Raw genomic sequence first — 27,409 nt, 5'->3', positions numbered from 1 at the left:
CATCTCACCCTCTATGAATCCTTAATAAAAAATCCTCTTATGGTATTTAACACTTTGTATTATGTTAAAACTCATGTCTGTTACTTAAAAGTTACTCAAAAAGTTTTGACTCTAGAGACCCTCAATTTTCACTCATTATTTTACATAAAAATCTGCAACTCAATAACCCCAATACAAGTGAACTCCACAACATGCAAGGAATAGAATAAAAAATAATTACATCTTGAAAATTTAAGAACAAAATACATACCGATATTCTGCTCCCCACCCTTTCACAAAACTCATCCTTATGGTGCACATTCTAGTTAGCTGGTACACGGCTTCAAAACCCTGATTAACAGATTGGGCCAGAAGAGCAGCAAATTCCTGGTTATTGAAGATCTTCAGATTACACCCTACAATTAAAAAGAAACTGTGTAATAAGTATCACTCTTACAAAATACTATTTTAAATGGCTAGAGATTTTTGATTAAGAGCATGCAAATCATCTCCTGATTTCTAAAATTATTAGCAACTAGAAAAACTAAGCAAGTTGTAGTGATAGGTTTATTTACATTGTTGTATCCATACCTGGTGGAATTTTACACACTGTTGCAGGGTGCCAGCCGTATCTCTGATTACAATTAGGGCTCTGCACAAAGATTGCACTATCACTTAGGCACTCAGCAAAAACTTCCCCACCTATGTAATATAAGCGCACTCCTCTTCCTAAAACAAAATACAAATGGGTTTAGTTTTTTAACATTTACTATTTCAGTGTGACTTTGGAAGTCTTCTTAGAAGATTATTAAAATGATACAATGTACTTCCATGACCTTTTATGTAGCTATGCTTTGAAATATATTCCTGTATTTTTTAACAGTGATTTTATTAATTTGTAAAAATAATATATGCTTATTAAAAGTATTTATACAACACAGAAAAGTACAAGAAAAGAAAAATTTAAAACAACCAAAACTTTCCCTACCTAGAAATAACTGTCATTTATATTAATTAACATCATTTAAGCCCTCAGCTCTATATATTTAGTCAGACTGAAAGACAAAGAATTTCATACAAATCACATTGTTTTTAAAGAAGAAGAAATTGAGTTGATTTAGAAGGAATAACTAAAATTTATATAAGTCTACCTTCAGTATAATAAATAGTATTTCCTCAATGATCCCACCAAGACTAAAAAATAAGATACTAAAAAAATCATAAGGTTAGAGTCATTTGCCTCTTTTTAAAGCTATATATATTATGGTGGCAACCAAATCCGGAGACATATGAGCAGAATTAGAAAAGAAAAAACTATACTGGGAGATTTTCATATTCCTCTTTCAGAATTGGAAGAGTGAGTACACAAAAAATATTAAAGATATAAGGATTTTAAGAAAAAACCATGATAGAATTCTAAGATGGCGCCTAAGATTTTCATTCCTTGATGTGCATATATCTTCTCTATTATTCAACCAAACACATAATCCAGATGCTACTGTTTAGGAATTTTTCACATATAATTCCCGAATCAGCTGACTTTAAGAAAGGGAGATTATCTTCACGGTACCTGAAGAGTGATCCCTTAAAAAAGACTGGGCTTTCCCGGGTGAAAGTGCTGCAAAGCAGAGTGAGATGCAGTCAATACAAGAGTGAGCCCCAATTGCTGGCTTTGAAGATGGAGGGGGTCACGTGGTAAGGAATGTGGGAAGCCATTAGGAGCTGAGAGTATACTCTGGCTGACAGTCAAAGAAATGAGGGCCTTAGTCCTACAAATGCAAGGAACTGAATTCCGCAACAACCATGTGAGACTGGAAGATTTCAAGCTCCAGATCATACTCTGATTTCAGCCTTGAAGAACTCAAGTGAAAGGAACCAGCTAAGCTGTGCCTGGACTGTGGATCCACAGAAATTGTGGAATAACAAAACTTTCGCTGTTTTAAGCTACTAAATTTGTGGTACTCTGTTATACAGCAAAAGAAAACTAATAGAACAACCAATGAGCCAGATTTAATAGATACAAGCAGAACCTGGTACCCTGTTCTCTTATGACTGTAAAATCTTTACAAAATAATCAATCATATACGTGGCCATTAGAAAAATATTTAGTCCAAAAAAGTAAACCATATTTTCTGATTAAAGGTACCCAATAAACTACATATCATAAGGAAAAAGATGATAATTAGAGCCAAAAGTTTTGAAAGAAAAGTAGATAGGCTAGAGGAAACCTGTCAAACAGTTTTATGTAGAATTCCAATTCACAAGACAGGAAAAAAAAAAAGAACTGCGTAAGTAGGGAGCAGCTATTCAGAGGCCTCCCTTACCTACAATTACTTCTGGATTCCTTAACAAGATTATCCAAAATTTATACATCAATCAAGACTTGAGAAATTTTACATTTAGCCAAGTAACCTGACTTCCTAGTAACTGGCATTTTGCACTTTCACAATCGCTCTTTAATAATAAGCATTATTTCTTACAGGAAATGATGGTTTCTTAAAGGGAAATTGAAGCAACTATTGTTAAGTTACTTAAAGGTGACAACAACAACGTTCTTACCTGTTGTGAAAATTACTGATTACCCCAAAGAGATATTATTCATGTAGATTAATGGAAATTTACCATAGTAGATATTAAAATTGAGATTAATATAGATGACATATTTATGAAAAGTGATTATTATTTTCCAAAGCAAAAATAAAACATGTGAAAAAGTGGCAACGTCTGACATTTTTGCAAGCCTCTTTAACACCTGGCTCAACAGAAGCAACATGGATTCTCTTATCAGCTTCTACACTTAATATCTTGCAAAATCACATGCTACACAGCCTCTGGAAATCTTCACTGTACACACGAGAGAAAGAGAGTGAAAAAGGCAAACAACATCTTAGTATTATTATGAAAATTATTTTGATTTCATGAATCCCTTTAAAGGGTTTCAGGGATTCCCAGAGGTCCCCAGACCATATTTGAGATCTCTGAATTATATTTTGAACTATACAAAACGGTAGTTCTTCTTTCAGATATCATGATTCATGATCAATGTTGGACAGATTTCATTTAATTTATGAACTCAGCGAAGGGGAAAGAAACCAGAAGATGTAAATAAATGGAAAAATATTCTTGATTTGTTAAAATTATAACATGGCAATTCTATGTCTGGCAGAGGCTCAATACATTAAGTTATTTTAACACATATTTACCGGAGTACTTGAAAGCAATGAAGCCTGTACACTTAAACACTTAAGTACATAAGCACAGTAATTGAACTCATAGAGAAAGGGCTGGCTATTTGCACAAACTGCCCACATTACAAGTACATGGCATTGGTTTTGTCAGTAACAGTACCTAGGAATTAAGTAGCAGTCAGGAACAACTTTTAACTTCATGAGGAAACAAAAACATACCTATATGCCTTCTTGTCATTTCTACTGTAGCATTTCGGTTGACGTTTGAGAGTAAACCTAAACAGAACCTCTCTGAATTTGATGGATCTGTAAAGCCATCTACAGTTAGTGAGGGCTGTGATGCATGGAAGGTCTCTCCAACCCTCTGGTTTAATTCATAATATGCTATTGAACACCAAAATGCAGGTTCTGAGTAAGTAACTGGCTGCAAATCTGAAAACAAAACATAAAAGTAAAAAATACTATGTGAACAATTTTTGCCAAGAATAGACTTTTACATGCTTTACGCCAGTCTATATTGGCAAAAGATCATGAAGCAGACTTAACATTCTTGACTTCCAATGTCAACTTTTCAAATTTCCCATATTTCATAAAATCATCCAATTGCCAAACATCTTTCTGGACTGTAGGCTGTATCATTTATTCTATACCAGAAGTTTTAATCTAGATCCTGCTCAAAAATAAAACAAACACAGGTAAAGTAAATCAACTGACTATTTGCCTCAAATTGTACATTTCTTAACTGCATAATAAAGCAATTTTTTTTTTTTGCATGGGTGGGCACCGGGAATTGAACCCGGGTCTCCAGTATAGCAGGCAAGAATTCTGCCACTGAGCCACTTCGCACTACCCAATAAAGCGATTTTTTATTGGATGAAATAGATTACAATGGAAGTAAATAATTTAGCTGAAATTAATGATTAATGTTCGAAAGCTAGGAGAATAAAAATTTTATGCCATCATAAGAGGATGCAAAATACAACATATTTTTGACCTTTGTATATTTTAGCATGAAATTTTCGATGAGTTACTCTATTACCAAAAAAAAGAAAACACACATACACAAGAACCAGAAAGTAACAAACGCAGAGTTTCTAAGTAGAAACACAATATGGAATCAAAACAGTCTACATACTTCAGGGGAAAACCATGGCTACAAGTATTTTACTTTTGTTACCACTGACTAAAGTGCATCAACAAATACAATGAAAGAAAAAAAATTGACAATTTTGTAGCATAAATTACAAAGGTTTAGAATCTGAAGAGAAATTGTGAAATAAAATGAAGGACAGGAATAAACTGCACAACAACTAAAGTGGCAAAGTTTTATGTTATATATATGTTACCACAGTTTTAAAAAAAAGAATAAACTACAGAAATATATATATATACATACAACATAGGCATGTACACATATTCACTCACACACACATATTCCCAAACCACATACACAATGGTTTATGATGAAGTGCTAAAACAAAATACATAAGATAAATATGCCCATAAAAATCTAGCTATAATAGGTCATAAAACTTTCCATGAATATAGAATATCATTTCCGTGAATAAAATGATTATTAATTTCTTACTCTCAATGCGCCAGTAAAAAAGTTTCAATAATATTAAAGAACATGTCAATATCTCTTGTAAAAAAAACACTAATTTAAACCACCTGAACAATTATTTGATTATTCATTGGAATCCTTCTCTCATATATGTGAAAAATAGTTACCAGAGAGGGCATTTTATTGAGTGTATGTAAGAATGGTGGAAGAAAGAATTCACAACTTACCCAAGCTATGATTAACTGGGGAAAGAGTAGTAGGAGACAGTTCTGCTGGAGATCCTGAAACAAAAGTGTTGAATTTTATAATAGATGTTGAAGTATTTCCAGAACTCCTGACTAAATAATAAAATTGGTAGTATTTGGTTAATTTAGTGATTGCAAATAATACGCAGGAGTTTATTTAAATTCTAAGATTTCAAAATATGCAACTGCTGTATTTTAGTTTAATTCGGGAGGTTCATAACATAAAAGGTGCAAAAGGGTATGGAGTTCTGGCTTCTAGTCACCCAGCTCCCCTCCCCAAAGGCATCCAATATTACTAGTGCCATTCGCCCGGTTTTGAGATCAATGCTATGCTGACTCACAAAGACAATCTAGAAGTTGTATGTATTTTTAAATGTCCTTTGGCGGTCTAAATAGCACTGTGATAAAGCATTCTTTAACAGTTTGGTAAAATTCCCCTATGGAACTGTTTACAGTTAATAATTTTCTAGGATTTACTTTGAAATTGTTATTTCTTCTATAAAAGCTGACTGTTACGACAACTCTATCTTGTAGAGTCAGTTCTGGTAAATTACATATTCTTAGAAAATTATCCATTTCTTCCAATTTTACAGGAATGAACTAATCAGATCAAGAAAATAAGGAGATGGCAGGTACGACTATACAAAAGTAGGGAACAATCACAATCACAGACATAGAAAAGAGGGAACAACTATAGATATAGAAAATAAGAATCAGAAGGCTACTTTGCTCAATTCCCATGTAGCTAAATTTTAAAATACATTTGTTGTAAATGTAGCCAATTAATCTTATTACAATTATAGGATACCTTTTATGTTTTATGATCATCATTATCTACATTTTTGGGAAAGTCAGTTATCTAAAAGCTACAGCTACTAAAACCTACAGCTACTAAGCTTCCAATGCACACTAATGACACAGATGTAGAATAATACAAGTCAGACTCCTTGGGTATCGTCTGTTCTCCCCCAAGCCCTGCCACACCTATCTTTCATAACCATGAGATAAAATACCAGGCAAGAAAGGTGAAATGGCAGCTTCTAAATAAACAAATAAATCAGAAATAGAGAACAGGTGATCATTTTTAGAAGACACAACAGTCTTCTGTAGCAAAATTAGGTTTATGTTCTGCTTTTGTTCCTCAGTTTGAAAAATCTGTTGGCAAACCAGGAAAGGTCAAATATATTTAGAACAATGAACTAAAACTTACTGCTATTTCCTGAAGCAGATATAATATAAACAAAGCCACTATTTGAAATAGAGGAAACTGCCCAATTATTCCTATCTTTTAACTGTTTGCTCCTCTATTAAATACTTAATAGAAGTAACCAGAAAATCAGTAGGGTCACAGTTCATGAATCCAGACTAATAGGAGTTCAGTCACATGTGTTAAAAAGTTATAAATTACAAAAAGAAAGGTTCATTATAAACATATATAAAATACAATTTAAATTAAGCTAACAGCTTACTAGATATCAGAAGCTCTGAGAACCTTTTTTTTTAAATGGAGGCAAGTAATTTATAATTAGCTTATTAATATTTACATATAAATGTTGCTACTGAAGTCTAGTCTACCAAAGGACATACAGTTATGAGAAGAAATAAATATCTTGATCGTTTAAGACAGTTTAAATCAGTGATTTGTTACTTGCAGCTAACACATCTAGAGGAATCACTGGTGCCTGTATCTTTCTACACAAATTTGCATATGTTTATAAAATGTATTAATCAATTTTGACAAAGAAGAAATGTTAGATGAAACAGACAATGCTAAATTTTATAAATAAGTGCCAAAGTACCCTTCAAAAATATTTAGCCCCACCAATGGATGAGATTAGTGTTTCTTCACATTGTATTTTTAATATCGAATAGGTTGATAACTGCCAACTTGATAGTTTTGATAACTTTATTGTTGGAAAGTGTATTCATGTTCTTTTTTGTCCATTTCTTTATAAACTATTGTCTTTTTTCTTTTAACTTTCAAGAGTTTTTAAATATGGAAATCAATTATTAGACCTGTCAGCCATTTGCAAATATTTTCCCTAGTTTTTTTGGTTTGTTTTGGTATATCTTTCAAGGTGTCATTCTTAATTTTATTTATTCAAATTTATCAATCTTTTCTCTTACGGTTTTATGTTTTGCATGTTTCTTGCTTAGGTTTATGAAAAATATTAGTCAATGTCAAGTCCCAGAAATTGCAGGGTTTCATTTTCCCTGTTTAAGCGTTTGCTTCAAAGGAAATCAATTTTGTATGAGATGAGTTACATGTTTAAGACTTATTCTGAGGGGGTATTAAATTTTTTTGAATTTCCTCAACAAAATTAATGGTATCCCAGTGCCTGCCCATGCAAAAAAAAAAAAAAAAAAAGATAAAGAAATGTACTGTCTTGTAAGTTTTAGCATTATACTAAATTCACCACAAAGAATCTACTTTGCTTTCATATTGAGAAAAATACTTCTGAAGAACTAAAAAGGTTTAAAACATATGCTTACAAAAATGTAATTTACTGAGTAGAGACAAATCATTTTCACAAACCTAACAAACTGGGAATCATGCTGGGTTACTCCTTCAACCTTGTCCTTACCTATAACCAATTGAGTTCTATCTCAGAAATGTATCTCAAAAGCCTCATTTCTCTTTATCATCTGAAACCAGCCAAAAGCAGTTCAATATAGGAGTAGACACCAGGATCTCTGGAGCCTGACATCCTAGGTGTGAATTCCTCTGGCACTTTTTTCTATGATGTTCATCACAATGTTGACTTTATATTTATCCGAATACTGTACCTTTTAAAATTAAAAGTATAATTATTGCCAGATGATGTAATTACATGGAATGTTTAAATTTCTTTCTTTCACCTAGCTGTGCTTCCTAATTTTTTATATTGAATATCCATTTGTTGTGTAATTCAAAATATTCTGTCATAACAATCTATAAAATACTGTTTAATTTTTTAAAAATTATAGTTCTTTAGTAAAACAGCTGATATCAAACAACAAAGAATGGGCAATCTTTTTGAGCAAGCCTTTATAATTTGGTATCTTTTTCAATAATCTTTTTTTTTTTTAACTTGATCTTTACTGTTATTAGTATCATGTGAACGCAGTTATTAGCACAGACTCAATTAGAATGTCTTTTTCTGAATCAATTTGAATTGCTATGATCAAAGTCTGTCACACCCAGAACTCTGGCTCTACCAGATCAGGTTAGAGTATTGAATGAGTCCCTATTTCAGTTCCACTTTTTACATGACATAGAATATTGGTAGAAATATGAGGTTAAGCCCAACTCGCCCCCAAAAGAAATATAACATTATATGTAGTATTATCAATATAAGAATCCACAGAAAGAATGCAACATGCAAAATCCAGCTTGAGAAATACACAACACACGATTCTTTTCTTCATGTTTATTATGGTCTATGCATTTCCAAATTTCTATGAGCATGATTCTGCTCATGATGAAAAAAATTGTTTTTCCTTTTTAAAAAGAACTACAAGATTCCAATTATTGTAAGATTGTGAAAAACCCTTGCTCCCATGATAACAATAAGAAAACATTAAATAAGTTAGAAAATCCTATTTTTCTTTAAAGAGAGCTAAGGCTGCAAATAAGTCTAAAGCTAAATAATCTAACTCGGCTAAATAAATGTATCTAAATAATGCAAATAAATCTATGTAAGTTTAAATCCTTATATATATAGTGAGAGATGAGCTCTTCTTAGGCAAGGAAAGAATGGTAACTACTTTCATTCTTGGGGTATCTGCCAGGTCAGGACGCAGACAGAGAGCTTGCCAAAGGAAAAACTAACTAAAAATTTAAAAGACACCTGTGGGCAATCTGATTCTGAGAAGCCCTACAGCTCTAAGACAGTCTTCTTTACTAGCCAATTCCAACCCTGGATCTTCAGCTAAGTACATGGCAGCATAAGAAGTTTTGGACAGGACTAGAAAGCAGTGACATAACCTATAGCTTTGCCACAATCATGTGAGAGCCCTGCTGAGGGAAAGGGCAAGCCCCTCCACCTCAAATCTGAGGTGATTCAATATTAACTAAAGCAACACATCATCAACCATTCACTTCAATTCCTAATTATCTTTAAGAATCAGCTCAACTCAGGTGTCAGAAGAGAAAAGGGTGGCTTCATTCAGGAGAAAAATACTATCTATACTATTCTCTAAAATTATTTTATATGCCAAATATCTGGTAACCGATTTTTTAAAATGAGACAAAAGAAGGAAAAATTGACCCATAGCCAAGAGAACTAACAGCCAAATAAAAGTAAACCAAAAAATGACCCAGACACTGGAATTAGCAGATAGAGACTTTAAAATGAAAATCATAAAACTGGAAAACAGAATATCTGAAATGGAAAATTCATTAAATGGACTAAAAAACAGCTGACAATTTATACAGAAATAAACATTATCACTTGATTTTCAACAAATGAGACAAGGCAAATCAATGGAAAAAGGAAAGTCTCTAACAATTGGTGCTGAAGGAGGCCCAAAGTGGCTCAGCAGGCAGAGTTCTCGCCTGCCATGCCAGAGACCTGGGTTCAATTCCCGGTGCCTGCCCATGCAATAAACAAACAAACAAACAAAGAAATAATTGGTGCTGAAACAAAGGGATGAATGTCTGCAAGAAGGAATGAAAAAAACAAAGACAAGAAAAAAACTAACAATAAGAGTTGGTTCTTAAAAATATTAGTACAACTGGATAAATCTCTTGTGAAATGAAGTAAGAATAAAAAAGAGAAAACTCAAATTACCAATATTAGGAATAAAAAATGGGAGATTAAACATTTAAAAAAGAAATAATAATACCAACCTTAAATAAACTTTTTTAGAAAACAGAGAAAAACCCTTTCTAAAACCTTTTCTGAGGCCAGATTATCCTGATATTAAAGTACATAAAAGATTATAAAGAAAAGCAAACCAAAGACCCAAACCTTTCATAAACATAGATGTAAAAATTCTTAATAAAACATTAGCAAATCAAATACATAAATGTTTTAAAAGGATAATTCACCATAACAAAATAAAGTTTGGTCTGTCATTGAAAAATCGCTTAAGTGGAATTCATCACAAAGAATAAAGGAAGAAATTAGTAGATGCAGAAAGCACTGGGCAAAATCCAACAACCATTTACAAAAAAACACTCAGAACACGAGAAATAGAAAGGAAGTTCCTCAATGTGATAAAGGAAATTCACAAAACATCAAAGTTAACACTGGAAAACACGGAACTTAATAGTGATCAACTGAATGCATTTCCCCTAAGGTCTGGGATGATGCAAAGATCTCCCTTCTTATCTCTTTTATTCAAGATTTTACCAGAGTTCTTGGCCATGACAGAAAAAGAAATGGCATAAAGAATTTAAAGGAAGAAGAAAAACTGCTTTCATTCACAGACTACATGATTGTGCATACAGAAAATCTCAAGAATCTACAAAAATACACTAGAACCCAAAAGTGAATTTAAATTTAGCAGGGTTGCAGGAAAAAAAGATCAATATACAAAAACTGAATTTTCACCTATATTCTAGAAACAAATAAATGAAAAACATAACTTATAGACAATAGCATTTATAATATCACTAAAAATACAGAATACTAAGGAATGTATCTAGTGAAAGGTATACTAGACATCTACACTGAAAACTACAAAATCATGCAGAAAGATGGCACAGACAATAAGATCATTATTTGGAAGTTCTCCAACCAGACCTCTCAATCTTGACTAATAACCTACTTTCCTACTTGACAGAGATGATCTTAATCATGAAGGTGAAATGTTTCTATCTCTGGTCAATTCCTAATTTCCCTTCAAGTGTTTGTAGAATCAACTTCCTTTCTTTTTCTAAAAGGTCAACACCTTTTATATTTTCATTAAACACACTCCTATAGCTTACTATGAGCTGGGAATACTTTTAATTGCTTTACAAATATTAACCCTTTTAACAACCCTATGAGTTATGTATTAATTATCCTTATTTTATAGCTAAGGAAAATGAATGCCTAGCTAGAATATGGAAAAGGCATAATTCTAACATGGGTAGTCTGGCTCAGAGTTTGACCATGCTATCCTGATTATAGGCATTCAGTTACAAAAATAGTCTCTTAAGTGGGATACATGAATCCCATCTAAAGGTATACAAAAAGATTTACTTCTGGCTTACAGGAAGAAAATAATAATTTTATTATTGTAATAATATTATGCTATTATTTTATTTATTTCAACTCATACTTTAATTTCTAATTTGTGTGTAGGCTTTAGAATGTACAATATATTAAGTATATGTATAATTTATAAATAATAAATATACGTACTTTATTAGTAGTATATTCTCAAAAGCTAATCACTGATAATTGCAGAGCCAAAAAACATACAGATCCTGTATCATGCATATTCTGGACAAGCACAGTAACACTTATAATTCAGAATTCATACTCCTAACAGCCATTAACTATGATTAGCTACAACAGAAGCTTGTTTACCTGGGAGTCTAAATAACAGAAGGATTGAAACAATAAATTATTACAAAAGCCCCCGATCCTTTGCCAATATTACCCTATTTAAAAACAGATTATCAAAACTACAGAACGGTATAAAATGTGCAGAAAGGCTGATGGTATTGTGATATTAAGTTGCTCAATCCTTGATAAACAGTGTAGAATGGATCAAAATAGAAAATTACAATGACATTACAGTTGTTTCACTGGTAACCTTGCAGTTCTGGTGGGTTATACATTTTATTATATGATACCTTTTCTAAAACTTTTTCATCATCATTGTGTTTGGAGTTGATGGCTAAAATCAGAAAATTATCAGAATCAGGACAGGTCCAAGGTATTTTGTAAAAACTACCTCCTACCGTAATTCAGCATTTTCCATTAAGTTATTGGAGCCCTGAAAAAGCGATCACCTCTCTCACCCCTAAATTCATCTGAAAATCTGTTATCAGGCTAATTATGGCTTTTATCACAAAGACATTTTTATAGGGTAACTAAAACTTTAAACAGAAGCATAGAATACTAAAAAGGAAAGAACATCTGAGTCTTCTCAAATTTTCATTTACTCTAACCACAAATAATCTAATAAATATTCTGCAGTAGCATACGTTAGTTTTTCAGTAACACATTTCCCCATGCCAACACCCTTCCTCTGATGGCTCAGATATGGTTTGATCAAGATAAAAGATTCTTTTTGGTGCATTTCCCAACGTCTCTAAATTTAAGAAGAATAACTTGCGAGTTTTTAACAAGGCAAGAAATGTATGTCTAATAACTGAGGAATTTTGGAAGACATTGTTTACCTGTGTCCATACTTTGGTTCAACTGTTGATCACTTGTTTCTCCATCTTCACTGATATATCCAGGAGGTGGCGTTTCTATAAAAATTAAGCACCAAATCAAGTATAACTGCAAATTAATCTTACTACCTTTCCTCCCAACTAACAAAATAGCCAACCAATCACTCCAAATGACATATAAGAATGTTATTTAAAAAATAATATTGGGTAATAAGGGCATCTGATTTAGGTTCTGATCCAAGTCTTGCAGATAAATCTTTAAAACCCACTTGTAATATAATCAAGCTCTCTGGGCATATTTTCCTTAGCCCTTATTTACTAATTGGGCTAATTTCCAAATGTACATTTCTGGGGCAAGAGCCAAAAATGTAACTTCAAATATGCCTCAGTTCTGAATCAGTACGCTTCAAAGACATTAGTAACTGCAATGTTTTTAAACTAATGGGCATCGTGGATGGGCACGTAGATGATTAAAGGATACACAACGCACACTCAATTTTGGATTACAAGAGAAATACAAACTTCTTATGCTAAATTTTATAGGGCAAAATATAATAATATGGCTCAAGACTGGTGTAAGCCTGAATTCTACCTAAAAAGCATATTTTCCCAGGAATTTCTAACTGGTGAATGCTGAGTGTTTGAAGCTGAAAACTAAATTCAAAAACAGAGGTAAAATACCCACTGAAAATAAATACAGGAATTCTAATTCTAACATTTCCAGCATGTTTTATGACCAAAATATTTATGTTCAGGAATATATGACTAAGAATAACTGAATAAGCATCATGTAACATAAAAATATTTATGCAACATTTCTTCCTCTCCACTGATTATACATTTCAAAGAAGTAAAGTAAGTTCAAATGATTTTGAACACTTTAACATTTATATTGCTGGACAGTTTTAAGCAATGTAAGATAATGCAAACACATAATTAATTTTTCAATTATCAAAACAGGAGCAGGGAGATGTGGTTTAAGGTTTTTCATGCATTAATTATCCATAATCTTCCTTTAATAAATTACCCATAAATTTTATCTTAAGTATTAAACCTTTCATTTAAACATCAGTATCCCAAAATTTTAAATACTGCAATTCTAAGAATAAATTAAAATATCTTCATATACTTAAATACAGTACTAAATGACACAAAACTGAGCATACTGATACATTATATTAGCATAATTTTAAAGGTTAAAGCTAATTAAGTTAAGTTTTGCCGATTTAACCAACAAAGTCTCAAAGGTCTAAATAAAAAGAAATACTGAAGTTTTAAAAGCTTTAATCCTATGGCATTTAAAAACATTTTTCTCTACTACTATTTATAAAATATAAATAATAAAATTATTACTATTTTGGAGAAAGTATTATTTTGAAGTGGAATAAATAAAAAGTGAACATAAGGTCTTGCTATCAACTGGAGCTGGGTAAAGCCCCATTGTTCAGAAAGCAAGTAGGTATAGTCAATTTTTTATTTCCTCCTTTGTAAAATATTCAAGTCTAAATAAATACAATAATAAAGAAGAAAAATCAGCCCAAACACCTCCACAAGGAAAGCCATTAAACATTTTAATTAATATCTTTCCAAACATTAATCAAATGGTGCTGCGATAACAGGAAATTCACATGGAAAAGAATGAAATGTGACCCCCATCGCATAGCACACTAAAGGAAAAAAGAAAAAAAAAGAACATATGCTTACACCTCAGTGTTCCAACTTTGTTGAGTAACATTGATTCCCAACTCAAGACTTAAAATGCCTCCTTGCTCCCCACGACATACACGTATACATACAACTCCACTCCCAGACAAGTTCATGAAACAAAGAAATGTCCTGTTTTATAATCCTGTTTTTTTTCCATCATCCTAGTCCATGATACTGTGTCCCAATCTACCCTCTTCTCCTAACTTCTCAAAAAGTTTGTTTCCCAGTAACCCAAAAAGACACCATAAATCTCTTGTGGAATAAAGTTGCAATCAAAGAAATAAATGCTCATTAAAACAATCAGAAACGACTTTCCATTGTAAAATTAGCTATTCAAAACATATTTTATCCTTTACTTATGTTTTTAAAATTGTCCTCAATGAACAGACATTATTTTCATGATGAGATACATTAAGGACATAATTTTAATATACTTGAAACTCTACATTTTTTACATATTTTCAGTTGTACAAAACAGAAACAGGAGTAGAACATTAGCAAAAAAGGAGAAAAAAAGAGACATTAAAAGAACCCAATTTACGCTCAAATCCTCATTCTAAAATAACGCCTTCACTTTTACTAGGAAAAAAAAGGGAGACAGACGAGGAAAGTAAGAAAGTATTAAGTGATCTCTTAAAAAATAGTGAAAATGAAAACGGAAGTTACTGCATTATGAAATACTACTCTGCATCATATACTATAAGAGTAAGAAGAGGAATTTGAGAGCCATTAAGATGGAAAATTCACTTTTCATCAGGAGTTACTGAGGCCCAGAGGAAACAGAACTAAAATAGTTTTCTGATACTTGTCCAACATATAAATAATACTCTTTCTATAGAATTAAAATATTTTCTCTACTGTAGGAACATTAAAAGTCTCTTTATAATCAAAATATCAAAGAAAAGTGGTAATTTGGTCAATGTTTAATTGCATTTGTTTCAGGAATACTTTTTTCCTGTACCATTTATTTTGCTTACATTCTGCATCTCTCTCAGCTTCAACAACTAAGACAAACTTACTAAGATCTTTTCCTTTCTGCTTCTCAAAGTACTTTGATTAAAGCCACTGCAAAAGAAAATGAAATATAAAGTAAAACTTTTCTCCAGACAAAAATGTTCAAAGTACTACGCTTACACATTTCACAAAATAATACCAACACAAATCAGATTTTTCTATACAAAATCTAGAGGCATTTTATTTAAGTCAAACCACAATTTATTAATATTTATTTTATGAACAAAATTTGATTCAATCCTAAGATCTAGATGATTCAGAAGCCAAAAAGTACCTGGGATGTAATTACTCTGTGGCTCAATTCCTGCTGGGAAATTAGTGTTTTCTGGAATGGAGTGGGTATAATCATCCAAAGGTGGTAATTCTGTTAGGATCTCAGTATGCCGAGGCACTAATACTGGAGGCAAAACTGAAAGGGTAAAATAATTCTGAGTTAATGGCAAAGACAAAATGGGGGGGGACGGGAACAATTTTATTGATAAAATCTTTTCCTAACTTCACCACACCCTCCACCCCACCCCAAGAAAGGAAAACTAGCTTAATTTTTAAAAGTAAGGATTCATCTATTTGGTATTATCCTAGCTAGAAAGGAATTGACAAATTTGATTATACCTTTAACTTAACACAATCTAAAGTTTCAAGTTGCACTTTTGAGGACAATGAGCTCCTGGTAATATTATTTTACCATAAAAGTTCCTAAGTCTTCCATTGGAAAAGCTAAGGAAAAATCTCTCTGAATTTGTAAAGCAGATTTAGGGCATTTTCTAAAAACACAGCTACAGGCAATTCTTGTTATTCATGGTAGTTATGCCACTGTGAATACTAAATCTGTGAATACTTGAACCCCACTCTTTCTAGGGGTTTAGATTCCCAAGAGCCTCTGTTGACAATATTTCCATCAACCGATGGATACACAACCTTGTTTTATGTGTTTCTGTTTAAAGACACTTAATATAATATAAAATTGATTTATTAAGATTGAACTCACAGCCAGTAGCATATAACTCATGTCTGAACAAAGCTTATTTAACACATATTTTTTCTCCAAATAATATAATGAATTTAAGGTGATTTACGAGAATTTTATACTAAAAATTTCTCTGGGTCACAAAAGTGCCTAAACATAGTTAAGTTCAAGCATTTAATTAAAAATGAGGACATAAAACTGAAATTTCCTACCTGGCGTCTCAACTCTCTGATAGTGGTAAGGGTTTACACATACTTCGTCCTTTTTAAGGTTAAAAGCATATTCACAGTTTTCTATTGCTTTGAGTTCATGATGACTGTGAAGATCAGGCCAGCGCCATAACCGGCAGTATATAACATGTGGTAAACCTTTTCGATGAGAAACCTGAAGACGACCATCAAGAGATCTGTTGGGAAGAATAGGGAAAAGAAAGAAGGGATCTTTAAAAATAACACATGTAGTAAATTGAGCTAAATTATTAGTAAAAACAATGAGAGCATAAAGAAAGGAATGGCAGACATTTAGTTAGTTTTTAGGAAGAAAAATGTGTACTATTTAATGAATCTGATATCAATGTAAGCAGCCATACTAGCAGATGTTTCTTATAAATATGCATCACAATGGTTCAAGTGTCAATGAATGGCTAACCACTTGGGAAAAAATCAATTTTTAAAAAAGAACATCATATAGTTATATCTGAAAGACTGTTTACTTCTATCTTTATTTAGAAAATCAAACTCTGAGGGTGCTTTTAAGGGCTTTAATTCTGCAGGTGGCTGAATATCGGGGAAAAAAAGGAACTAGTGTGAAGAATGGTAAATACCAACAATGAAGTGATAGTAACCTTACTCAGACTAATACAATCTATTACCCATTTGTGACTGTTTTGAATATCAAGGTATATTTATATAGCTCACACAAAATTGCAGATGGTGATGGATATAATGAGATGAAATGGAAAATAACCAATATGCTCAAAAAGGAGAATAAGGTGATTGATTAAAACAAAACAAAACAAAACAAAAAACCACATTAGCCTAGCATTAATTGTGATATAAGGGGTTCAGTAAATAACCTGATCTATTTATTAGTATAAAGAAGATGGTATATTTAGATGACAGCAAGAAATTTAGAGAAAACTAGTCATGTATCTACTTAAAAATTAGGCCAACAGATTATAATCTAATCTTAAACTAAAATAAGTTATATAGTTACCAAAGCTTCCTATTCTTTAGGGGACACAATGTTTTAAATATTCAAAACTAGAATGTCATTGATCAAAACATTAGCTGAAACATTTAATATACTTTTAATACTGGCAAGCAGATATTTTAAATGCTATGCCAAATTTTACAAAAAGGAAACATCCTTAGGCAAAATTATACTAAGCAACCCACTATAGGCCCTCCAAAACACCACCCCCTCCCACAAGATCTCTAGGATTCGACAGAGGGCAGAATATTCACCTGGTTTGTTCAGAGAAGCTGTAAAGGCCTGTTGTATCCCACTGATCTATCGTATTTGGTGTACTCAGTCCCCAAATTTCAGAGCAAGTGCTGTGCATAAATTGAAAAACAAAAAATTGATGTGAACATGGAAGCATGATTATTCAAAATACCATGATGTAAAACATGGAAAATGTACAGAATACTTCCTTCAACCAGAAAATATACACTCCACTTTTTCACAGGCATTTAGTACTGTTGTTACTATATTTTCTATATGAAGGAAGCCAATAAAATGGAACATGTGACTCCAGATAACTTATGATCATGCTTTTAAAATGTGAACACCAATGCCCTCTAGTTTCATGAAATTATAGCTACAGTGCCCTTTCCAATTTTCTGTATCCAAAACAAAAGATCTAATATCTAATGCCATTAGACCTACTAACAGTGAAAATAATCAAGATTAAAAAAAGTTATCTAATTGAAGAATGGATGTCAACTACTATTTTTAACAGGAAAAAGTCAACTTAAACACATATTCACAGTTAAGATTTTCAGGTTATTCTGGTTGAGATTATTCCATTTCAGCTGAATATTACTGCTCTTTTATCACTAGAAAGGGCAAGAAAGATTTTAAAGTCATTTTAACAAAGTATACCAACACCTTACAAGTTTTAAGAATTGCTGTGAGGACTAAACAAGATGTGTGAATGCTTCGATTGGTTGAAAGATAGCATGAAAATGAAAATGTGGGTCCATCTAAGCTTTTTAAAAAATCAACAACACTTAAAAAACAAAGATCAGAAGGATCTTGAAGTTTTCTTCCACACTTATTTCCAGACCCTGGGTAGCTCACAGTATAATTCTCCCTATTTTCCTTGACTATTTCATTTCAAAATAACTTCTAATCTGTGGAAGAACGGAAGAAGAAAGAGTTTAAAAGGCAGTTTGGAACAGAATTTCTAACTGCCAAGGTCTTTCAGGTAATAAGTTGTACTATTTTTAGTTAAAAGGAAATTTCTGAAACTGAATACCATCTCTCACATATTACAAAATCATCAAGCTGTCAAGGAAAGGGAGAATTTCAAAACAACTTCTGAAAACAAAATCAAACAATTGATAAAATTTCCAATGTACATACTGTTAGTGATTTAACTGAATCAATATTTCAAAGAGCAGTGGTGAAAAGTGCTAGCTTCCTATGGCTGGGCAACACAAACACGTTATATTAGGCTTCGGTGCTACCTGCACAAGCTGGCTGCAGGAAAATTTTATGCGCCTTGCTTTGGGAGCTACAGTAACTATGATACTAGGTTTTGCTTTTTTCATAAAGCCTGTTTATAGAAACTTTCCAGCACCTTCTTGAGATATTTTGCAGGTTTTCTTGCTTTTTTAGGCTCCAGCAGTTTATCTTTCATTTATTTAGACTACAAAAATCAGAAAAGCCAAGAAACTGGAAGATAATTTAGATTTCTTCCTTTTTTTCCCCCAAAGATGTACTACCTTAAAAGACATGATATAAATGGTTCCTTTATTTCAAAAACATTTATCAAGTATCTATTGGAAGTTTTATATATATATATATATACACATACATACACACCCACATAAAACTAGTTGCAGCTTAAATCAAAATATAAACAATTAAAATCCAGAGTCTTGTGAATCTGAGTTTACCGCAAAAGGAATAGTATATAACTGACTCTTCTTTCTTTGAAAACAATTAAAAGAAATGACTAACAAAAAGGTAGATCAAGAAGCTATTCTGGGAGGAAAAAAAAGATTCTAAAGGAACAAATGAAATTGTCTTTTTAAAGAAAACAAAGAAGAAGCTATTTCTGCTCTTATGAGACTACTACGAATATTTCACTCAAGTAACTCTGGGACTCAGACAAGAACCAGAATCTAAAGGAGACATAAAGAACTTAAGTTGAGCTTCATTTAACCCTTGAAAGGAATCAGAGAAGAATAAACAATAGTTATAAGGAACTTATAATGAATCTAGAATCTGCATATCTAACTCAACCACTTTCCAATTGTTCTTAGAGGGTATATTTATTTATGCCTCAATTCCCTCATTTATTTTCAGAGAGTTTATTGAAAAATATCACTAACTTCTGTCTAGTAAAATTTTTATGCTTTTTATGTTAGAAAAATATTTTTAAAAAGAATCCAATTTAAAATATACACAAACACCTAGGATAAATATAATCAGAAATGTGTCAAAACTACACAAAGAAAAATTTTAAACAATATTAGAAAAGAGGAACAGAATTGAGAAATAGACTAAGCAAAGAGACGAATATGCATGTTCCTAGAAAGGAAGATATCATACAGATTTTAATTCTTCCAAAGTTATGTATTAATGCAACCCTAATAAAAATATCAAGTTGTTTTAAAACAGTATTACTCCAAATATAATATAGTAAAATAAACAAGAGCAACCAGGAAAACGCAGACAAAGAAAAGCAGGCACTGGTTCTACCAGACTCTGAAACACATTATACAAAAACAAAGCAGAATAGATGGTCTGCTTTCAGTAATGGCTGAATATCCTCTATTAAGCTAACCCTTCTTCAGATAATGATAAACGCTGGATAAAATATAATCAACTATTTGAAAACACTGGAGAGAGACCAAAAATAGAAAAAATTGAAGAGGAATCAACCTGTAAAGTAGGAAAACTGCACTGGGTAAGAGCTGCTATTATGTAGCTTTGCACCTGAGGACACTGCCCAGTCCGAATATGCAGGGCACCTATACCTCAAGGAGAAAACACTTCCACTAAACTGAGGAGTCAGAGGACACATTTGAGGCTGCCAGAGAGACTCGGAAAAAAGGTGAGAGGAAATCCTATAAAGAAGAAAGCCACAGGGAGATAAATATCAATATCAATATATGAATGTGAACTCTGGCCCATATCCTTCACTGACCCCTCTAAACTGTACATGTGAAAGGAATCTGTGGGACCTGCTGAAAACACTTTTAAGGCTGAAAGAATTAAACTGAGATTTCAGCTGTTGCCTAAATCAAAGGCAAACAGTGTGGATTTTGAGGCCACCCAAGTTAATGACCCACTAGAAAAAAAAATCAATACTTTCAGAGCAAGACAAGAGAATTTAGAAGCTCTACAATGTTTCATTCACAATGTTTCAATATACAAACAAAAATTACTAAACATGAAGAAACAAAAATGATATGCACTAGCCAAAAGAAAACAGTCAACCAGAAACAGACCCCAAATAACCAAGATGTTAGAATTAGCAACAAGAATTTTAAAGTAACAATTACGAACATGTTCAAGGATTCATGAAGAAACAGGAAATCTCACCTAAGAAATGGAAATCATAAAAAAAAGAACCAAATGGAAATCCTGGAACTGAAAATTACAAAAATCGGAAATAAAAAATTAACCTTACAGTTAGAGATGACAGAAAACTCAGTAAATCTGAGACTGATCAATAGAAATGAACCAACCAGAAATGAACCAACCAGAAGAACAGAAAGAAAGAAAAAAGATTGGATAACAAAATAACATGTGCAGTCCCAGAAAGAAAGGAAAGAGAGAAAAGGTCAGAAAAAAATATTTGGAATAATGGCTGAAACACTTCACAAAACTATATAGATTCAAGAATTCAGAAAACACCAAGCACTATAAATAGCGAGGAAACCACACCTAGATATAATCACTGTCAAGCTGCTAAAAGCAAAAGACAAAGAGAAAACCTTTGAGTAGACAGGAGAGAACAGTCTGTTACACATACGGGCATAAAGACATGAACAACAATTTCTCATAAGAAACAGTGGAAACCAAAAGACAAGTGAAACAACATCATTAAAGAGTTGTAATTAAAAAAAAAAACAAAAAAACTCTCAACCTAGAATTCTATATCTAACTGTTGGGGATTGAATAACATCCCTCACAAAAGCCATGCTCAAATCCAAAGCCCCGCTTCTGTAGGCGTGAGCCCATTTGTAAACAGGACCTTTGAGGTTGCTAGTTGAGGTGTGCCCAAACTGAATGAGGGCAGGCCTTAATCCAATGTGGCTGAAGTCCTTATAAGAAAAGGAAACTGGCTGCTGAAAGAGGAAGCTACAGGAAGAGCAAGAAACCAAAGTCAACAAAACACAGAGGAAAAAGTTGAAGACACATGCACTATCATGTGACAGAAAACACAAGGACTAAGGATCACCAGTAGCTGGCTCCAGAATGCCACAGTCTTCGGGTAGAAAGCACTGATTTCTGATGCCTCAATTTTGTACTTTCCTACCTTGAAAACCATGAGGCAATAAATCTTAGCTGTTTAAGCCAACCCACTGATTGGTATTTATTTTAGCAGCTATGAAATTAGAACATCAACAAAAATAACCTTTATAAAAGAAGTCAAAACAAAAACATGCTCAGATAAACAGAAATCAAGAGAATTCACTGCTAGCAGACTTGCACAAAAGAAATGCCAAAGAAAGCTCTTTAGGATGAAGGGAAATAACAAAAGATAGAAACTCAAAATGACAGGAAAAATTAAGAGCACTGGAAAGTGTAAATATATAGTAAATGCAAAGGCCATATATATATATTCTTCTTGTAATTATCTCCTTTAAAGGGAGATAACATTATAGCAAAAAGTGTTTAAGAAAAAAGATATGGATGTAATTTATATGATAACAATAGCACAAACGACAGGAGGATGGTAACAGTAGCCCAAACAACAGGAGGAAGGTAAAAGCAACTACATTTTGCAAAGCTAAGGATGAATACTGTAGTCCATAAAGCAATAATTTAAAAAGGCAAACTAGCTTTAAAAAAGCATAGGAAAAACAATACTAAAAAATAATTAATTAACCCCAAAGAAGGAGAGAAAGAAGGGAACAAAAGCAATAGAAAACAGAGTAAAGTAGGAGGTTTAAATCCAACCATATCAATAATAACAATAAACACATCAAATACTCTAATTAAATGACAGATTTGTTAGAATTACAAGATGCTAAATGCCCACAAATGATGTAGCTTAAATTTAAAGACATAGGTAGACTGAAAATAGTCCATGCAAGTTTAAGATGCTGATGAAGGTATAAAAATAGCAGAATCAAGACATTTAGACTTTAGATTTTTTTTTTTTTTTTTTTTGCCTGGGCAGGGACCAGGAATCGAACCCGGGCCTCCAGCATGGCAAGTGAGAACTCTGCCCGCTGAGCCACCGTGGCCCATCCAGTTTTAGACTTTAAAACTGAGAGTATTACCAGAGATATTTCATAAGAGGATTAATTCATCAGAAGACACAATGATCTTGCATGCTTCTAAAAGCAGTTTCAAAATACATGAATGAAAACTAAGATATAAATAGGAAGAAATGAATAAATTAACAATCAGAGCAATTTCAGTAACTGCTTGGACAACTAGACTCCCACAAGATTTAAAAATATATATATGTATCATAGAAAATCTGTAAAATACTATCAACCACCTTGACCTAAATGACACTTATAGAAATCTTTTCAAGTGCACAAGAAACATATGAAAAACAGACCACGTGCTGGGGCCATAAAATGAATTTAAAAATTTTGAAATCATATAAATTATGTTCTCTGGCCACAATAAATTAAATTAGAAGTCATTAATATTAATAGTAAGATATTTAGAAACATTCCAAATATATGGATACTATTTTACTACACAATGAACATAGACTATTACAAATATGTATTGAAATAAGAGTCAACAGACCATAAATTATTAATGAAGATATCACTGCAATATCCAGACAGCTCAGCAAGCATACTTGCTTTAGTTATCTAAGGCAAAATCCTGTGTTCTTTTCTTAAAAGTAGATTATCCTCTTTCAACTTTAACTTTCTTGCTTATATATCTAGCTTGAACAAAACACATTTGAAAAAAAAAAAAGGTGTAAAAACTATAAAACCATCGGGACGCTAATGTGCCAAACAAGATCTGTACATTATAAAGTATATTTAGTTGATCACTGGACAAATGATATGGTACTTAACCTGACAAAAAAAACTTAGCAAATTCCCCAAAATTCACTTCTACAATTTCATCAATAAAATTAATACATTAAAGCTCACCTTTGAATAAATTCACCTTTGAAAAATGAAAGCAAAATGAAGCTAAAATTTAAAATGTAGTCTACAATTTGCCAATTATACACATGATAAGTATTTTAGTCACATCTAAATCAACATTTTATACTTTGGTTCAATCATTCAAGGACATTATATGTTTGGGTTCACATACTTTTTGCATTAAAGAAATACATATTTATTCATATAGTTATCAGAGATAACAGGCAAGCAATGAGAACTAAATATAAGAAAACAATACTGACTTTGGGCAGAATTACTTAAATCATTAAACTCATTTTATTGTTTCTATATATTTCCTTGATTTATTGCAGCAATTACTCAGCTACTGTCAAACTAATAAACCTCATTATGTTTTACTAATTTATTTTTCATGACCTTCTGCCTAAAAGTTACATATTTCTTCTACACTTCAAAAGGAGCAAGAATTCATGTTGTCACTGTGAAAAGATTAAAACATGCTAAACACTATGAATAAAATCAGAATGATTAACAAATTAGCAGAACGGTAACAAAAGAAACATCACTTGAAGTTCTAGTTGCAGATTACTGATATGCTCATGAAATATAGACTTCTAGGGAATAATTTTTAAGTACCCATCCATAACTATTTCTACTTACTTATAACAGAATGGTCCTCATTTTTATATAGAATAGTGAGATCAAAAATTTGCATTTTAAATAGCTTAGGACACATAAACTGAGTGCACATGGATCATTTTCAGGATAGACCACATGGTAGGTCATAAAACAAGACTCAAACTCAAAAATATTTAAACATACAAAATCTATTTTCTCCAACTACAATGGAATGAAATTAGAAATTAATAATTGAGGGAGACAGGAAAATTCAAATATGTGGAAATTAAGCAACACACTTAAAAAAAAACAAAATCAATGGGCCAAAGAAGAAATCACAAGGGAAAAAATTAGGAAATATTTTGAGACTAACAAAAATGAAAAAACACAGCTCACCAAAACACGGTGTATATATAATAAAGGCAATGTTGAAAGGGAAATATATAGCTCTAAATGCTTACACTAAAAAAGAATATCTCAATTCAGAGAAATATCTCACAACTGGAGGATCCAAAAGAACAGACCAAACTAAACTCAAAATGAGCAGATGGAAGGAAATAAAAATATTAGAGTGGAGACAAATGAAATGCAGAATAGAGACAGAATCAACAAATCCACAAATTTGCTCTGAAAAAACTAGTAAAATCAACAAACTGTTAGCTAGACTGACAAAGGGGAAGAAGAGAGGACACAAATAACTAAAATCAGAAATGAAGTGGGGAGGCAGGAATATTACTGCTGATGCCAAAGAAATATAAAGGATTATTAAAGAATATTATGAGCACTATATGACAATAAATTAGATAATCTAGATGCAGTGAAGAAATTCCTAGAAACATACAAACCACCTACACTGGCTCAAGACGAAATAAAAGATCTCAACAGACCAATAATAAGTGAAGAGACTGAATCAGTAACCAAAAACCTCCAAATAAAGAAAAGCCCAGGACCAGAGGGCTTTATTGGTGAATTTTACCGAACATTCCAAGAACTGACACTAATCCAGCTCAAACTTCCAAGAAATTGAAGAGGGAACATTCCCTACCACATTCTATGAAGCCTACACTCCCTAACTCATTCTATGAAGCCACTTTAATACGAAAGCCAGATAATATCACAAGAAAATAACAGATCCATATCTCTTATTAATACAGATGTAAAAATACTTAACAAAACACCAGCAAGCCAAATCCAACAGCACATTAAAGAATTATACACCATGATCAAGTGGGATTTATCCCAGGTATGCAAACTGGTTCAACATTAAGAAAATCAACTGAGGTAATAAACCACATTAATAGAACAAAGGGAAAAAACACATGAACATTTCAACTGACACAAAGCCATCTGACGAAATCCAGCATAACTTCTTGCAAAAACACTTAGAAAACTAGGAATAGAAGGAAACTCCCTCAACATTAAAAAGTGATACATGAAAAACTCACCACTAACATGATCAATGGTGAAAAACTGAAAGCTTTCCCTCTAAGATCAGGAACAAGACAAAGATGCCAGATCTCATCACTATTATTCAGTTCTGTACAGGAAGCGCTAGCCTGAGCAATTAGGCAAGAAAAAGAAAGAAAAAGCACTCATATTAGAATGGAAAAAGTAACACTTCTGTTATTGCAGATGAGATTCTAAATTTCAAAAGCCTTGAAAAATCCATAACAAAGCTACTAGAGCTGATGAGTGAGTTCAGCAAAGTGGTGGGATACAAAATCAACGTGCAAAAATCAGCAGTGTTTCTATATATTAGTAGCAAACAATGTAAAGAGGAAGTCAAGAAAAAAATTCCATTTACAATAGCAACTAAAAGAATCAAGTAACTAAGAATGAATTCAGCCAAGTTTATAAAGGACTTGGACAAGGAAAACTATAAAATACTGCTAAAAGAAATCAAAGAAGACCTAAATAAATTGAAGGACATTCAGGGCTCATGGGTTGGAAGACAAAGTATTGTTACGAAATTTTACTGAAATTTCAGTAAACGAAAGTTTACTGAAAGTGATTTATAGATTTAACCCAATCTCAATCAAAATTCTAACAGCCTTCTGTGCAGAAATGGAAAAGCCAATTATCAAATATATATGAAAGGGTAAGGAACTCCGAATAGCCAAAGTTATCCTGAAAAAGAAGAAGGAAGTTGGAGAATACACATGTTGCAATTTTAAAACTTATTACAAAGGGACAGTAATCAAAACACTATGGGCTTCTCCTCCTTTGGAGAACGTTTGCACTCATGCCCCTTCAAGCATGTACTTTCACTAGACATTAAAGTTTTGGGCTATACAAACAAAACAAAACAAAACACTATGATACTGGCAGAAGGAAAGACATACTTGAATAGAACTGAGAATTCAGAAATAAATCCTCACATCTATGGCCAATTGATATTTGACAAGGGTGCCAAGTCTACTCATTGGGGAAATAATAGTCTCATCAACAAATAGTGCAGGAAAACTGGACATCGATTCGCAAAAGAATGAAGATGGACCCTGTTTCAATTTGCTAATGATGCCAGAATGCAATATACCAGAAATGGATTGGCTTTTACACAGGGGATTCATTAGGTTACAAATTCAGGGTTCTAAGGCTATGAAAATGTCCAAATGGAGGCATCAACAAGGAAATATGTTCACTCAAGATAGGCCAATCACATTTGGGGTTTCTTGGTCATATGGAATGGCACATGGTTGATGTTTGCTGGTTCTCTGCTCCTGGGTTTCATTGCTTTCAGCTCCTACTTCTAGTAGTCTCCTCTCTGAGCTTGTCTCCAAGCATCTCCAAATGCCCATCACTTGGCTTCATCTCTCTGTTCTTTGTGTCAGCTCTGAACTCAAGATCTCTCTGTGAGCTCTTTTAAGGCCTCCAGTAAACTAATTAAGACCCATCTTGAATGGATGGGACAATATCTCTATGAAAATAATCTAATCAAACGGTCCCTCCCATAACAGGTCTGCACCAACAAGATTGGATTAAAAGAACATGGTTTTTCTGGGGTTCATAATAGCTTCAAACCAGCAGACCCCTACCTCATACCATATACAAAATTAATTCAAAATGGGCCAAAGGCCTAAATATAAGACTCAAAACTAGAAGAAACATAGGAAAGCATCTTTAAGACCTTTTGATATGGAATAGTTTCTAAGACTTGACACCATAAACACACACACACACACACACACACACACAAAGGAAAAAAAGCGACTTCATCAGAACCATTAACTCTTTTATATCAATGGACTTCAATTTGAAAGTTAAAAAAAAACATTCAGAATGGGAGAAAATATTTGGAAAAATA

At 32.5% G+C, this 27,409-nt stretch overlaps 1 protein-coding gene across 8 annotated transcripts in view; it reads right to left on the bottom strand.

Annotated features, from left to right (window-relative positions):
- The window catches only part of SMAD2 (SMAD family member 2), a 103,378-nt gene that overhangs the window by 5,548 nt on the left and 70,421 nt on the right, over nt 1-27,409 (bottom strand). For 5 of the 8 annotated variants that reach the window (XM_077135520.1, XM_077135522.1, XM_077135521.1 and 2 more), the window contains 8 exons: nt 17,446-17,535; nt 16,192-16,385; nt 15,287-15,421; nt 12,295-12,369; nt 4,959-5,012; nt 3,387-3,599; nt 571-708; nt 251-395 (listed from right to left, as the gene is read on the bottom strand). In XM_077135520.1, coding sequence (XP_076991635.1) covers nt 251-395; nt 571-708; nt 3,387-3,599; nt 4,959-5,012; nt 12,295-12,369; nt 15,287-15,421; nt 16,192-16,385; nt 17,446-17,535 — 1,044 coding nt within the window. Of the gene's footprint in view, nt 1-250; nt 396-570; nt 709-3,386; nt 3,600-4,958; nt 5,013-12,294; nt 12,370-15,017; nt 15,049-15,286; nt 15,422-16,191; nt 16,386-17,445; nt 17,536-27,409 lie in introns of those variants that run through there. The other 3 variants (XM_077135524.1, XM_077135525.1, XM_077135526.1) reach the window with 3 other exon arrangements.

This window comes from Tamandua tetradactyla, chromosome 18 (genome assembly GCF_023851605.1).
Source record: "Tamandua tetradactyla isolate mTamTet1 chromosome 18, mTamTet1.pri, whole genome shotgun sequence".
Lineage (NCBI taxonomy): Eukaryota > Metazoa > Chordata > Mammalia > Pilosa > Myrmecophagidae > Tamandua > Tamandua tetradactyla.
The sequence above is the reverse complement of the archived record's forward strand: the minus strand, read 5'-3'. Positions and strand labels throughout refer to the sequence as shown.